Below are 12153 nucleotides of genomic sequence, written 5' to 3' on the forward strand. Positions count from 1 at the left end.
TTGATGTGAATGATAAATTAGGCATTATGGCTTGAATCCTTTAAAGAGGCAGGTATTCAATAGGAACAATAGATGCTAATGAAGTATAAAAATCATTCTTAGAACTATTCATAAATTATTAGTTGGTAATTAATTAAATTAAACCTTTCTTCCAAAATGAGTGATTGAATTAATTTAAATTTTGTAAACAATGTCACAATGGCAGCCTTGAGACTATTGGAAATTCCTAAGATGTGACAGAACTTACTTTAGAATCACCATCCCAGGCACGTGGTAGCCACACAAAGTTGTATGTCATTAAAACCATTGGATTGGGAGACTGAAGAGATGTAATAAATTGAATGTCACAAGAGCTCGATTAGGGGATAAATCTAGGTTTACACGCCACATCTTACCACAGAACAATGTTTTTTTTTTCAATGTAACAGTAGCAGTTTGTTACTGCTTTCAGTGAAACACCTGGCAGTCTGTTAAGATGGCCATGAAAGTGTTAGGTAGAAACTATGGGCCTCCAGGACACTTGATGCCCCTTTATAGGACTGTAATCACTAAGGTGAAACTGCCATTGGAACAGACTGTTATAGAGCCAAGAAAAACTAAAGCCATCCCTAAAACACTGCAGCAAAAAGTCAAGGTGAAATGTGATGGGTCAGGCACAAGTCATAAGCCTACAAAGTAGAGGGATGTTCTCTGATATAGTGTTTCAGAACTGCAGACTTATTAGAGAGAAAAAAAAATGTGTGATTAATGCCCATTTGGGAAGAATCTGAGGCAGAAGGAAGCCAGCCAACTAAACTTCATTTGGGGAGATAAGTAAGACAAATCGTGACCTTGCAAAGATCTGAAACAGCTCTGCTATAGGGCCATTTGAACAAAAGAATGAACACATTCTAGCCTGACTCTGCCTTGCTACTCTGAAATGGTTGAAGTGGAGAGAGAAAAGTGCTTGGAGATTTCATCATAGAAAGATCATTGGTGAATGGACAGCCTACGGACCAGACATTTAGGTTAGGTACGCATTTCTTATGCTATTGAATTTATTTTTCTATGGCGAGAATCTCTTTGTCTGTTGGCACCCATTGCCTAAGATAATTGATGCACAATACATATGCAGGTTCTGATTCATTTGGACAGTAGGGTATAGTGGGAATAAAATATGCCTTCTCAGTACAATTTGCTCCCAAAGATCCAAAAATGATTTGCCCCAAAAATCATTCACTGCTGGATGATGATGATGATGATTCATCTTCCTGATAGACAATTGGAAAAAATTTCCCTGCTCTCTTACTTAGCCCTCTAGTTGAGGACTAGGGATTTGTTGAGACTATAGAAACTATTTGCTCATTATTCACCTGTCCTTGAGAATTGAACCTTGAGCTTTGAATTCAACTTCTGTTCAACTGATAAGAATTTTTGACAGTACAGTGCTCAAGGAATTACTGATCTTATACCTAAGAATGAAAGAAACAAAAAGACATGCCATAAGAGTTTCAAACTTCACATTAGATACAATGTCAAACCATAACATCGAATTCTAAAATCATCATTAACAGGAACATGGTTTAGAAAAACTTCTAAATTTATACTAAAATAAAAGTAAATATTTAGACTTAGTTATATCTATTCTACTTAAGATCCACGTTGTTATGTCACTCATCTAAGTTTTAAACTGGTGAAAATGCACTTAAAATATATGTGAAAGCTCTTTGTTTTTGCATTTCTAAGGGTGGAGAGAAGCCATAGCATTTTATAAATAGTGTGATATTGAGAAGACCTTTGTAACTTTATTTAATGTTTGTTACTTATATTTATAAGTGCTTTTAAAGCTACATATATATGTCACACAGTATATTGTGCACTTCTAAGGAAAATTCAGACTGAAAAAGTTGTGGCCAGTTAATCTTTCCAATGAACTGAAAAAACAAATGTTCTTCCTTTGCTGCCCTAAAACCTTCCAGATCGTTTATGGCCAGCATACCATTCTTCTCTTTGGCCTTTCCTATTGTAGTTTAGCTGTAGTTTTCCAGCTGCATGGTAAATGGATTCTTGCTCTTTTCTTCCTCCGCCCATTTTTTTTTTCTTCTCTGAGTACATTTCACAGACGACCATCTTCCAAAATAACGGCATCAATTAATTTTTTAACTAAAAAAAAACCTTTAGCCCTGAGTCTGCCCTCTCCATTGATGTGTAGTGTGTGTAGAAGAGGCTGTGCAGGGACTGATAAGCCCCCATTTGTGAAGGTGCTTCAGTAGGAAGCAAGGCCTTTGAGGCACTCACAAATGGTGCTATTTATTCAGCCAGCCCTGGCTTCAGGTGAGTTGATGAGCTGACCCACGCATCTCACAGGGCTCTGAAACTGAGCCACAAGACAGCCGCTGAGGGATGGAAAGCAGCTGTTCTTCTGTGCTCGAGACTGGAAATCGGTCCTTGTTTTTTATTTTGAATAGATAACAGTTTGTTCCTTGATGTTCTCTCTCAGTTAACTATTAGGGTTTCTCATGATACTTCTGTCCCCTTTTGCAGAACCTGATGACCTCCGAGGGGACCCTGCACTCAGCCGTCAAAGTGCTCCTGCCCACCTGGATGCTCATAATTCAATGGTAGATGCAGGTGGAGTTGAGAACATCACACAGCTTCCCCAGGAGCTTCCTCAGATGATGGCTGCAGGTAAATGCCAGTGGCCAGTGAAGGAAGCAAACAAGGCTTTCTTGAGTTCTTAGCGGAAAAGCTTGCCCTGCCTTGAAAATTTTGCATTGAACCAGGAGCCTGGGCCCTTAAAGAAATCAGGCTGTAGAACTAGTGAAAATGAAAGAGGATTAAGTCAAAGTTGACACATTCTTCTGTTTTGTTTTGGGTTCTTTAAGCTTTATGCTACTTGTTTTTAAATTTTATTTATTTATTTAGAAATACCTTGGAAAAGTCACTTTAGGTAGACACTTGCACTTTCTTAATGTAATAATGTAAAGGTTTATAAAGGAAGGAATATGTTATGAGGTAACACTTAATAAATTCAGTCAGGACCAGTTTCACTGCTTGACAACTATTTTCTTATTAGAAGGCCTTTCTGCTCAAGAATTACACCTGGAAACAGTAAGCCAGTTAACTTGTTTTACCAAGAGAGTATTACTGTTTTGCAGCTCAGCCTTGTGACTTAACTAATGTTTCACTGGGAGAAGGAAACAATTCTTCAGTTTTTTCCAGGGGTACCTCCTTAATAGCATACTGTGTATAATATAAACTACATGTCATTAAGTTTTCTCCCAGAAAGTATTTGGAAATGCTTTATGTTTAAGTCTGGAGAAAACATTGCTGTAGATTATAGTTCTTTATTTTTTTGTAGTTTGGAAATGTGCTAAATGAAGCCTCACATCTCTAGAAATGTGATTTTCTTTCAAACAAATGCCCTTGCCTGTGGGCTGTAAATCATGGTTTGTTTTTCCCCACAGCAGCTGATGGTTTGGGGAGTATAGCGATAGACACGACCCAGCTCAACATGTCCGTGACAGATCCGACAGCCTGGGCTACAGCCATGAATAACCTGGGCATGGTTCCCGTGGGGTTGCCTGGACAGCAGCTCGTGTCTGGTAAGCGTTCTCCTGGTTTCAGAGATACTTGCAGCAGTGCCGAAGGGTGTAGGTGACAGGTGTCTGGTAATCTCTCCACACCGCGAGTGTTGAACATGTTCTTTGATTTATGACTAGGGCATGTTTGGCAAGTTGTGCTTGAGATTCTTTTCCTCATCACCTTTCTTTTCTGCCTAATAGCTGTTCCCAGAAAAAGCCACGCTAACTGTTGCTGCTATACACGGTCTTGCAACATTGATTGCATTTTTTAAATTGGTAAATGGAATGGCTAATATTTGCTTTCCAATTTGCAAAACTCATTCACCTACATTATCCCATTTGATTGCACCCTTCTTCCCTTTATGATAGGTAGATATTTATTTTTGTTATTGCTCTTGTTAATGTTTCCATTTTACAAATAGAGAAGCAGAAAAGCAGAGTTTAGGTGACTTTTCTAGTAAACTCAGCTCAGCTGACACTAAATTCCGTTTTCTGTTCACCACATGGTGGAATCGTAATACAATGCGTGCATTCAGTAGAGAAAATGTTTAGAAATATCACGAAGTCAAAAGTTACCTAAAAGATTTAATCATTGAGTTTAACAGGTGTTTGCTGAGGGTTTTACATATGCCCTGTAAAAAGTGCTTTGAGAAATAGAATAAGTATTATATGTATATAAGTGTCTTTGAAGAATCTTTCTCTCTAAATTGAAACAAAATAAAACACCAATACCTGGAAAACAATAATAAAAATCATGCGTAGAGTCAGGTGTGTTAAGTAGCAGTGCAGACTGGTAATGTGATAATGAGATCAGTGACTAGGGCTCTGAGGAACGATGTTATCAGGAAGGCAGGACTTGAGCTAAATCTGTAGAGATGAGGAGGATTTATATATTCACTCACTCATTCATTCATTCAACAAATATTCATTGAGCCAGTGTCCTGGTGCAAGGGCTCCAGCAGCAAACAAGATAAGCATGGGCTGCCCTCTGAGAATTTATAGTGGAGAGGTGACAATCAGGCATTATGCAGTAGTCCTTGTTACAATGGCACAAGAAAAATTCACCTTCGGCCATCAAGGTAGGTGAGGGTAGATGGTGACCATTAAGTAGAAACCAATCACTTTTGGAAATCACTGATTTCTACTCCCACATACCAGTGCACTTTGTGCTGCGTTGACCAAGCATTTGTTTTTGTTGTTTTTCTTTTTGGTCAAATAGTGGCCATAGATGAAAAATTCCGAATTAATTTTAGTAAATAATATATGTGTGTGTGTGTATCTGTGTATGCGTGTACAGATATACACATACACACATATATATAATATATATGGTTTCTTTTATTAGAAGATCATGGATTAGAAATGGATTAGAGACCAGGGAAAGTAGGAGACAAAGGAAATACAAAGGCTGAGTTTTAAAACATTATATTTAGGATATCAAATTCTTCAAAATGCTGTCAAATTCATACAATTGAAGACGAGTCTGCTTCAGGGAGGAGGGTGTATAAATGACATTTTCTATGGTTGGAACACATGTTTATCCAGGCCCCTTTTCCCTAAAGCTTACCTAGACAGATACTTTCTTCTAACTGGAGAGTAAAGATCTGTTTTTTTTCGCCAAGTTTCCCCAGCTGCCTAAGTGAAATATCCAGAGAGCAAAAGTTACCTTGCTTGTCTCACCTCCTACTTGCAGAAAATGTTGTGCAATTCTAGAGCAAGCCGAAACCTTAATAATTCATTATTTTTTCTTGTGATTTTGAGCCTTCTGACATTTTAACTGTGACCAATTTATGATTTTCCCAGCAACTTGCCATGAAAAGAATTACAGCCCTACTTGTTACACAAGATTTACCGTATCTGCCCCAAATTATTTTTTCTATCTCCTGTATTAGCCAATTGCTTGAACTGTTTTTGAGCCTTTCAGGGTCTTTCAGGGCTTCCCTTCATCTTACACAGCCTGATAATTTAACTACACTTTGCTTTGTTCTCAGGGCCACCAGCCAACTACGTTTCTTGACACAATCTCAGAGTCAGGTTCTGTTGTGTTTGATTAGTGTTTATATATTTTATTCCAGTCTTTTTTCTGTGTATTTCAATCATATTGAATATAACATTTTCTGTTATGCATTTTTAACATCTTACCCTAAACGATTTTTCCATTGTATTCTTTTATATTAAAAATTTAAAAACAATCCACCAAAGAAGTCTTCCCCAGATTACTTAACAATTCTACTATTTACATTTAGCCTGTATTCATTTTTTCACTGGTACTAACCAAGTTTCTTTAAAGAACTTAGTCTCTCTGAGCATGCAAAAACATTTTACCTTTTCTATAAAATGGTGATCATATCTATTTCATGGAACCGTTGTAAGATTTAAATGGGATAATTTATATAACCTCCATATGGTAAGCATACATTAAATATTCTTCTTTCTCCTGTGTTCTTATTCCTTCCTTCCTCCTTTTTGCTTTTTATAAAGCAAAGAATACATTTTTGCTTTAAAACATTTCAGTGAACATTTTTATGCATGGGACTTTTTAGCTGTTAGACTTATTTCCATTGGATAGACTCGTACATGTGGAACTAGTAGGTCAAAAGAAATCAGCATTTTCAAGTCTCTTGGTAAGTACTGGTCAATTAATTCCCAAAATATATGTATGGATTTAACATTTACTAATTTGATATGCAGAAATGGCATCCTATTATTTTATTTAAAATTATTTTATAAGTACCCTTGTTTATTTTTTTCCCTTTATTTTCTATTCATATGTTAGCTTTTATAAATAATTCTCACACTGTATCCATTTATCAGATCGGGTTCTTGGTAATTTTGGGGGGGGTTATATTTGGCATTTGTTAAACATTTTAATCCTCAGACTTCATATTCCCTAAAAATATCTAGTCCATGTTTTGACTCCTAATGCTGGTTCTTTTTTATGGTTTTTATATTTAATTTTTCATTATGAGTTTTTTATTCCATTTCTAAATACAAAGGGTTAGCCCACTCTGGAAGTTGTTATATTCCCTATTTTCCATGCCCCCATTGACTTAATTCTGCCTTTTTTTTTGGAAATTAAGTTCTTAAGCACATTTGTCTATTTCTGAAGTATCTATTCTGTAGTACTGATTTAACTAGTTTTATTCCAAGACCACATTGTTTCAGTTCTTGTAGTTCTATGGTATGTTTACATGACGTAAATGCCCTTTTTACTGTAACTGGTATGCAGCACTATTGTTTCTTTTCCATGTAGCCACGGAGCCTGGGATGCCACTGTTTGCTTGGTTGCCATGCTGGCCACCTCTGGAGTTCTTCACTGTGAATGCAGAATGTTAGAGGCAGCATTTAATGTTGCAGAAGGGACTTAAAGATTATTTAGTGTACCTTCCTTCTAAGAAATCCTCTTTAAAATATTTCTGACAGGATTATGGAGAGGCTCGATTTTATGAGTGCTTGGCTTTCTCCCAAAGTTTCTGATATTTCTAAATGGCCAGCCACTCTTCCTGTATTTGTTAAAATTAAACTGACACTAAATCCCTTTCCTCACTGCTTTTTCAATTTATTGAGAGATTAAAATTATCAGCAAAGGAAGGAGTAAAATTTTTATATCCTCTGATTTTATCAAAAGAATTTCCTAGGAAATCAAATCTCTCGTTACTGTCGTAGCATACCTTTCAGACGTGCTGTGCTGTGGTGCACTTCCACAGCGACACCTCTTCCATTTCCCTCCCCTTTCATCATCTCCATGATTCTGCTCCCACCTTTATGAACTTCTCTGTTTACCTTCTTCATAGGAAGTGCTACTCAAGATCATTACATTGAATTTGTTCCTTATATCCAAAATAAACCATTATACTGTTATACCCCAATCCTAAATTCCATACTCCAAAGTTCTGGCTGCTCTGTGAGATGATATTTGCCTCCATTATTGTTTCCTGTCTGTTTTATTCCCCATACTTTGTTTTGGTTTTGTGAAGTTTTTTTGTTGCCGTTGATTTGTTTCTGTTGTCAGTACTTTGTGCATTGGTGTAGATCTAGGTTTTTTAAACTGGTCTCTTGGAACGTTTGTGTTCTGCTGTTGTTGTTAGGTAGGTTGGGTGGCACATAAGTATTATACCTAGATGGCCTAACAATAGTGGCAAACTCTGGGTTAAACACAGGTAAATTGCTTTCTTTGGGGTTTTTCCCAAGCATTTACTGTGCTACTAAAGTATAATAAGTAGTTCTCAAAGAGTGGGACCTACTACATAGAATTCCCAAACTTAATTTAGCCTTTAAAAAACACCTGCATTAGGACACATACCTAATGCGTGTGGGGCTTAAAACCTAGAATGACAGGTTGATTGGTACAGCAAACCACCATAGCACATATATACCTGTGTAACAAACCTGCTCATTCTGCACATGTATCCCGAAACTTAAAGTAAAATTTAAAAATCAATTAATTTAAAAACCTGTAAGCCTCTCATAATATGCTAGAATATTCACTGTGGAGATCCGTCTTCACCACCATCCATCCTTCTATGCCTCATATGATAACCTCTGCATGATCTAGTGTACGATTTTGTTTATGTTTGTTCTGAACAGTGTCACTCCCTAATCTTAAATATCAAAATAACTCTCTTCTGGTCAGGTGTTACCTGAAACCTTCTTCTCAGTTTTCTGTGGCACACGTTGTCCCTTTCCAGGAGGCCCCACCTCTGGTGTCACAAGCTGAAATCTAGAATATCAGATCCCAAGCTTTGGCACCTCTTGTGTGACCAGCTGCTCTCTTCCTGTATACCCTAATTTCTTTTCCAAAGTTATAATTATCAACTGGAAACAGAGCTGAAAAGCAGGAGCCGAGTACCCAGGCTTTAAATTTTTTGCCCAGGCCTGCTTAGGAACTAGTAGTGTTTTCTGGATATTCTCTGGCCATGAGATAACACCTTGCTTTTCTCTAAATTTCTTGAAATCTCCTTTCCTAATTAATGTCAGTGGTCTTTCGTTAGCCATTATTGCCTCTGGGGTGATGTACATCTTTTACTCCAAGTTTCTTAGCATGCCATTTGTGGTATTTTAAACGTGTGTTCCAAAAAGACATCACACTTCCCAGTTAACTACACGGAGCCACATCCTTTATCAGTGACTAATTTGGAGCCAAAAAAAGACTTCTTTACACTTGTGAGGGTCTATCAGCACCCTTAATTGTTCCATGGCTCATACTTTGCTGTTTCTTTTTCAGAAGCTCTGGGTTCACAATCCCTACTTCTGTTTCCTGCCATTCTGAGAAGAACTTAGCTTTCTAACCCATGGAAGGCTAAGATAGGTTACAATTCCTTCTCTGTCCCCTTCACTGCCCTCTCCCATTCACTGGTGTTTCCACTCATTTTCATTCTTCTCTGCTTCCTCAGAGTACTTTTTTCTAATTTCCTTCTTGGATTGTTTAATCCTCACAGGAACACCTTTATCCTCTTTAATATGCCCAGATATGAAGAGGGATTTGTTAAATCCTTTCATCTCCTCAAGCATCACTCTTTTAACTGAGATTTATTGAGCCAGATGTTCTGCTCAATACTGGAAATACAGAACACAGACCTTACTGTCATGCTTTAGAGTGGTGGGAGAATCAGAAAAGAGTAAATACACAAATACAAATCAGCACGATAAGTGGTTATGCTACTCAGAGATAAAGGGTGCTGTAGAATGTCATTGAAGAGAGTTAAGCGGGGGAGTAGCAAGATCAGAGCATGTTTGTAAGCCCTGTAAAGGACTGATGGGGGTGTGGAAAGGTTGGCAACCAGTTAGGAGATACCCAGATAAGAGATAGTGATGGCAGTAATGCCAGTGATTATCCTGGCAGTAGAGATGGAGTGATCTGAAGGGACTCACGAGACATTTAATTGTAGAAACCACAGGAATGGGTGACAAAGACCACATGGAAGGTAAGGAGAGTGAAGAATCAACAGTGACTCGTAGGCTTCTAGACTTGCTAACTGGGTTAACCATAGAGCTGTTTGCTTAGAAGAGAAGGTGGGGAAGGCTGAAAGAGAAGGGTGGCTAAGATGGCTAGTTTCCTTTTGGATATGTTGAGTTTGAGGAAGCTGTTGAAAGAAAGCCTGTGGTGAGCAGGGACATTTATGGGCCTGGCATGCAGGAAGGCAGGACAGATGGAGATGTGGCTTTGGTGGCCATAGCATAGGGATGGTTGTTGATGCCCTGGGGACTGTAATGCCCAGACACATTTCTGCTGTGAAATTAGGAAGAAGCTCTCAGATCCTCCGTCAGGTGTCAGCCTAACCTGCAGCCAGGTCTCCGGATTCCTCTCTTGTGCTCCGCTACATTCCCACTGTTGCAAGCCTCCAAGACTTGAAATGAGAGAAGTGGTTGGAGGTAAAAAATAGAATCTTGAAATCTGCCTGAAACTGTCTCTTCAGCTTACAGATACACTCCGAACTGTCTGTTGATAAACCATCCCACATGCTCGATTTTAAAATGAAAATAATACTCATACCAGCAAAGTTTCTTTAGTCCCTTCAGATATTAAGGGTGACATTCTCTGACACAGATATGGCGAAGGGATACAGATAGCCTGGTGGGTAGCAGTGGGGCTTTCTAAAGGACAATGCTCAGAGTTCTCTTCTGTTTTTATTTTTCATCTTGTTGAACGATTTCTCACTATCAAGTGTCAGAAAACAAATAGGCCCTTGACTTATGCTTCACAATTTATGTACCTGAGTTCATGTACTTGTGACAATTCTGTTACACTCTGTGTAGTTACTTACCCTTAATCCCCTGGACATTAGGACAGTACATATTTACTTACTCACCACAATATTACAGCATTTTTTACAAGGCACTGGAGGAACAGCAACTGGCATGACCGACTGGTGATGCTCTTATGGAGAACATGTGTCTCTAAAGAAGATGTTATCAAATAATTGTACAAATGCCTAATTATAACTGTGGGGTGTCATAAAGAGAAATTGGGAGTGTAACTTTGCTTGCATGTATTAGAGGAGCTTCAGAAAAGGTTTCTCTAAAGAAGTAATATTCAGACTAAAACCTGAAGGATAAATTAGACTTATCCAGGTAGGAGGACAGAAGAGCAGGACCAAGTGGGGAATTTGAAAAGATGAGAAAGTTCTAAAAGCATAAAATGTCCTTTTCAAAGACCTGAGATGAAAGGAGCTTAGCCCCTTCAAATAAGAGAAAACTGGGTGTATGTGACCCAGAGGTGGTGATTGGGACGGAGTGGGATTGGCAGGTTGGTGCTCAACACAAATCTAGAGGGATAGTCTGGGGCCAGACCGTGCCTTCCAAAGCTTGGAATAGAGATTTTTATTTGAAGTGCAAACTACTGAAAAGTTTTAAGCAGAGAAGTAAACTCTGACTCGAGTTTTTTGTTTCTTTATTTCCCCTGACAAAAAAGTATCTGACTTGTTTTAATAGAGACTACATTGATGAATGGCAAGAGGGGAGGTTGGGTTTATCTAGAAGGCTGCTGTCCAAAAAGGGATGGCAGAGGTAAATGGCCTAGATATATCCCTTGGGACTGGAATATGGAGCATCTACCATGTGCAGGCACTGCCATAGGTGCTAGGATACTCATGCTCCTCTGGAACTTGCATTCTAGTGCTAAGCTGATGTGTGTGTGTCTTTATTGTTTCTTTTGTTTCTTCTTTCTTCTTCTTCTTTTTTTTTTTTTTTTTTTTTTTTTTGAGACATGATTTCACTCTGTCAACCAGGCCAGAGTGCAATGGCCTGATCACAGCTCACTACAGCGTCAACTTCTCAGGCTCAGGAGATTCTCCACCTCAGCTTCTTGAGTAGCTGGGACCACAGGTGTGTGCCAGCTAATTTTTTATATTTTTAGTAAGATGGGAATTCACACCATGTTGCCTAGACTGGGCTCCAACTCCTGGGCTTGATCAAGCAATCTGCCCACCTCGGCCTCCCAAAGTGGTGGGATTACAGGTGTGAGCCACTGCACCCAGCTTGTCTATAGTAATTCTAGAGATAAGAGAATGTGTAAAATCTGTTTCCAAAAGATTTGCTTTGGCCTATCCCAAGTACTATATAAGGTAATTGACATTACTTAAAGCAAATTAAGGATTGTTCTCAAATAACTCTCCACAAACCACAAAAGCTTATATCCTTGTTGGCTAGAGAGGTTACAGATTTCTTGTTAAATGCTTAATATAATGTAGTCATTTGAAATATAGTCATTTTTCTATTCCATATAATGAATAAGATAAATTTACTTGCTTAGTACTAGATCAACCTCTTCTGAATTATTAATGTAAAATTGTTTTCATTCTGTGTATACTACAACAAATACATATAGATGTAAATTTTATTCTAGTTTGTACCTCTTGATTAGCTTGATCTTTATTTGCCCTGTCGTACTCTGGTATATGTACTACTCATTAGCCTTTTGAACTATACTGGCCACATTCTCACTCACTAGACTAAAACTAGAGAAAAAAAAAATTTTCTGGTGGGGGGAAGAGAGTCTCACTCTGTTGCCCAGGCTGGAGTGCCTTGGCATGCTCTCGGCTCACTGCAACCTTCTCCTCACAGGTTCAAGTGATTCTTCTGCTTCGGTTTC

The 12153-nt window shown here is 38.3% G+C and overlaps 1 protein-coding gene across 18 annotated transcripts in view; it reads left to right on the forward strand.

The window, feature by feature from the left end:
- ENOX1 (ecto-NOX disulfide-thiol exchanger 1) overlaps positions 1 to 12153 on the forward strand; it is a 616720-nt gene that overhangs the window by 366631 nt on the left and 237936 nt on the right. For 17 of the 18 annotated variants that reach the window (XM_074387775.1, XM_074387776.1, XM_039473378.2 and 14 more), the window contains 2 exons: positions 2524 to 2667; positions 3447 to 3584. In XM_074387775.1, the coding sequence (XP_074243876.1) occupies positions 2598 to 2667; positions 3447 to 3584 (208 nt within the window). In that variant the 5' untranslated portion in view covers positions 2524 to 2597. The remainder of the gene's footprint in view (positions 1 to 2523; positions 2668 to 3446; positions 3585 to 12153) is intronic. The other variant, XM_074387773.1, reaches the window with a different exon arrangement.

The sequence above is a fragment of the Saimiri boliviensis genome, chromosome 16 (genome assembly GCF_048565385.1).
Source record: "Saimiri boliviensis isolate mSaiBol1 chromosome 16, mSaiBol1.pri, whole genome shotgun sequence".
Taxonomy (NCBI): Eukaryota; Metazoa; Chordata; class Mammalia; order Primates; family Cebidae; genus Saimiri; species Saimiri boliviensis.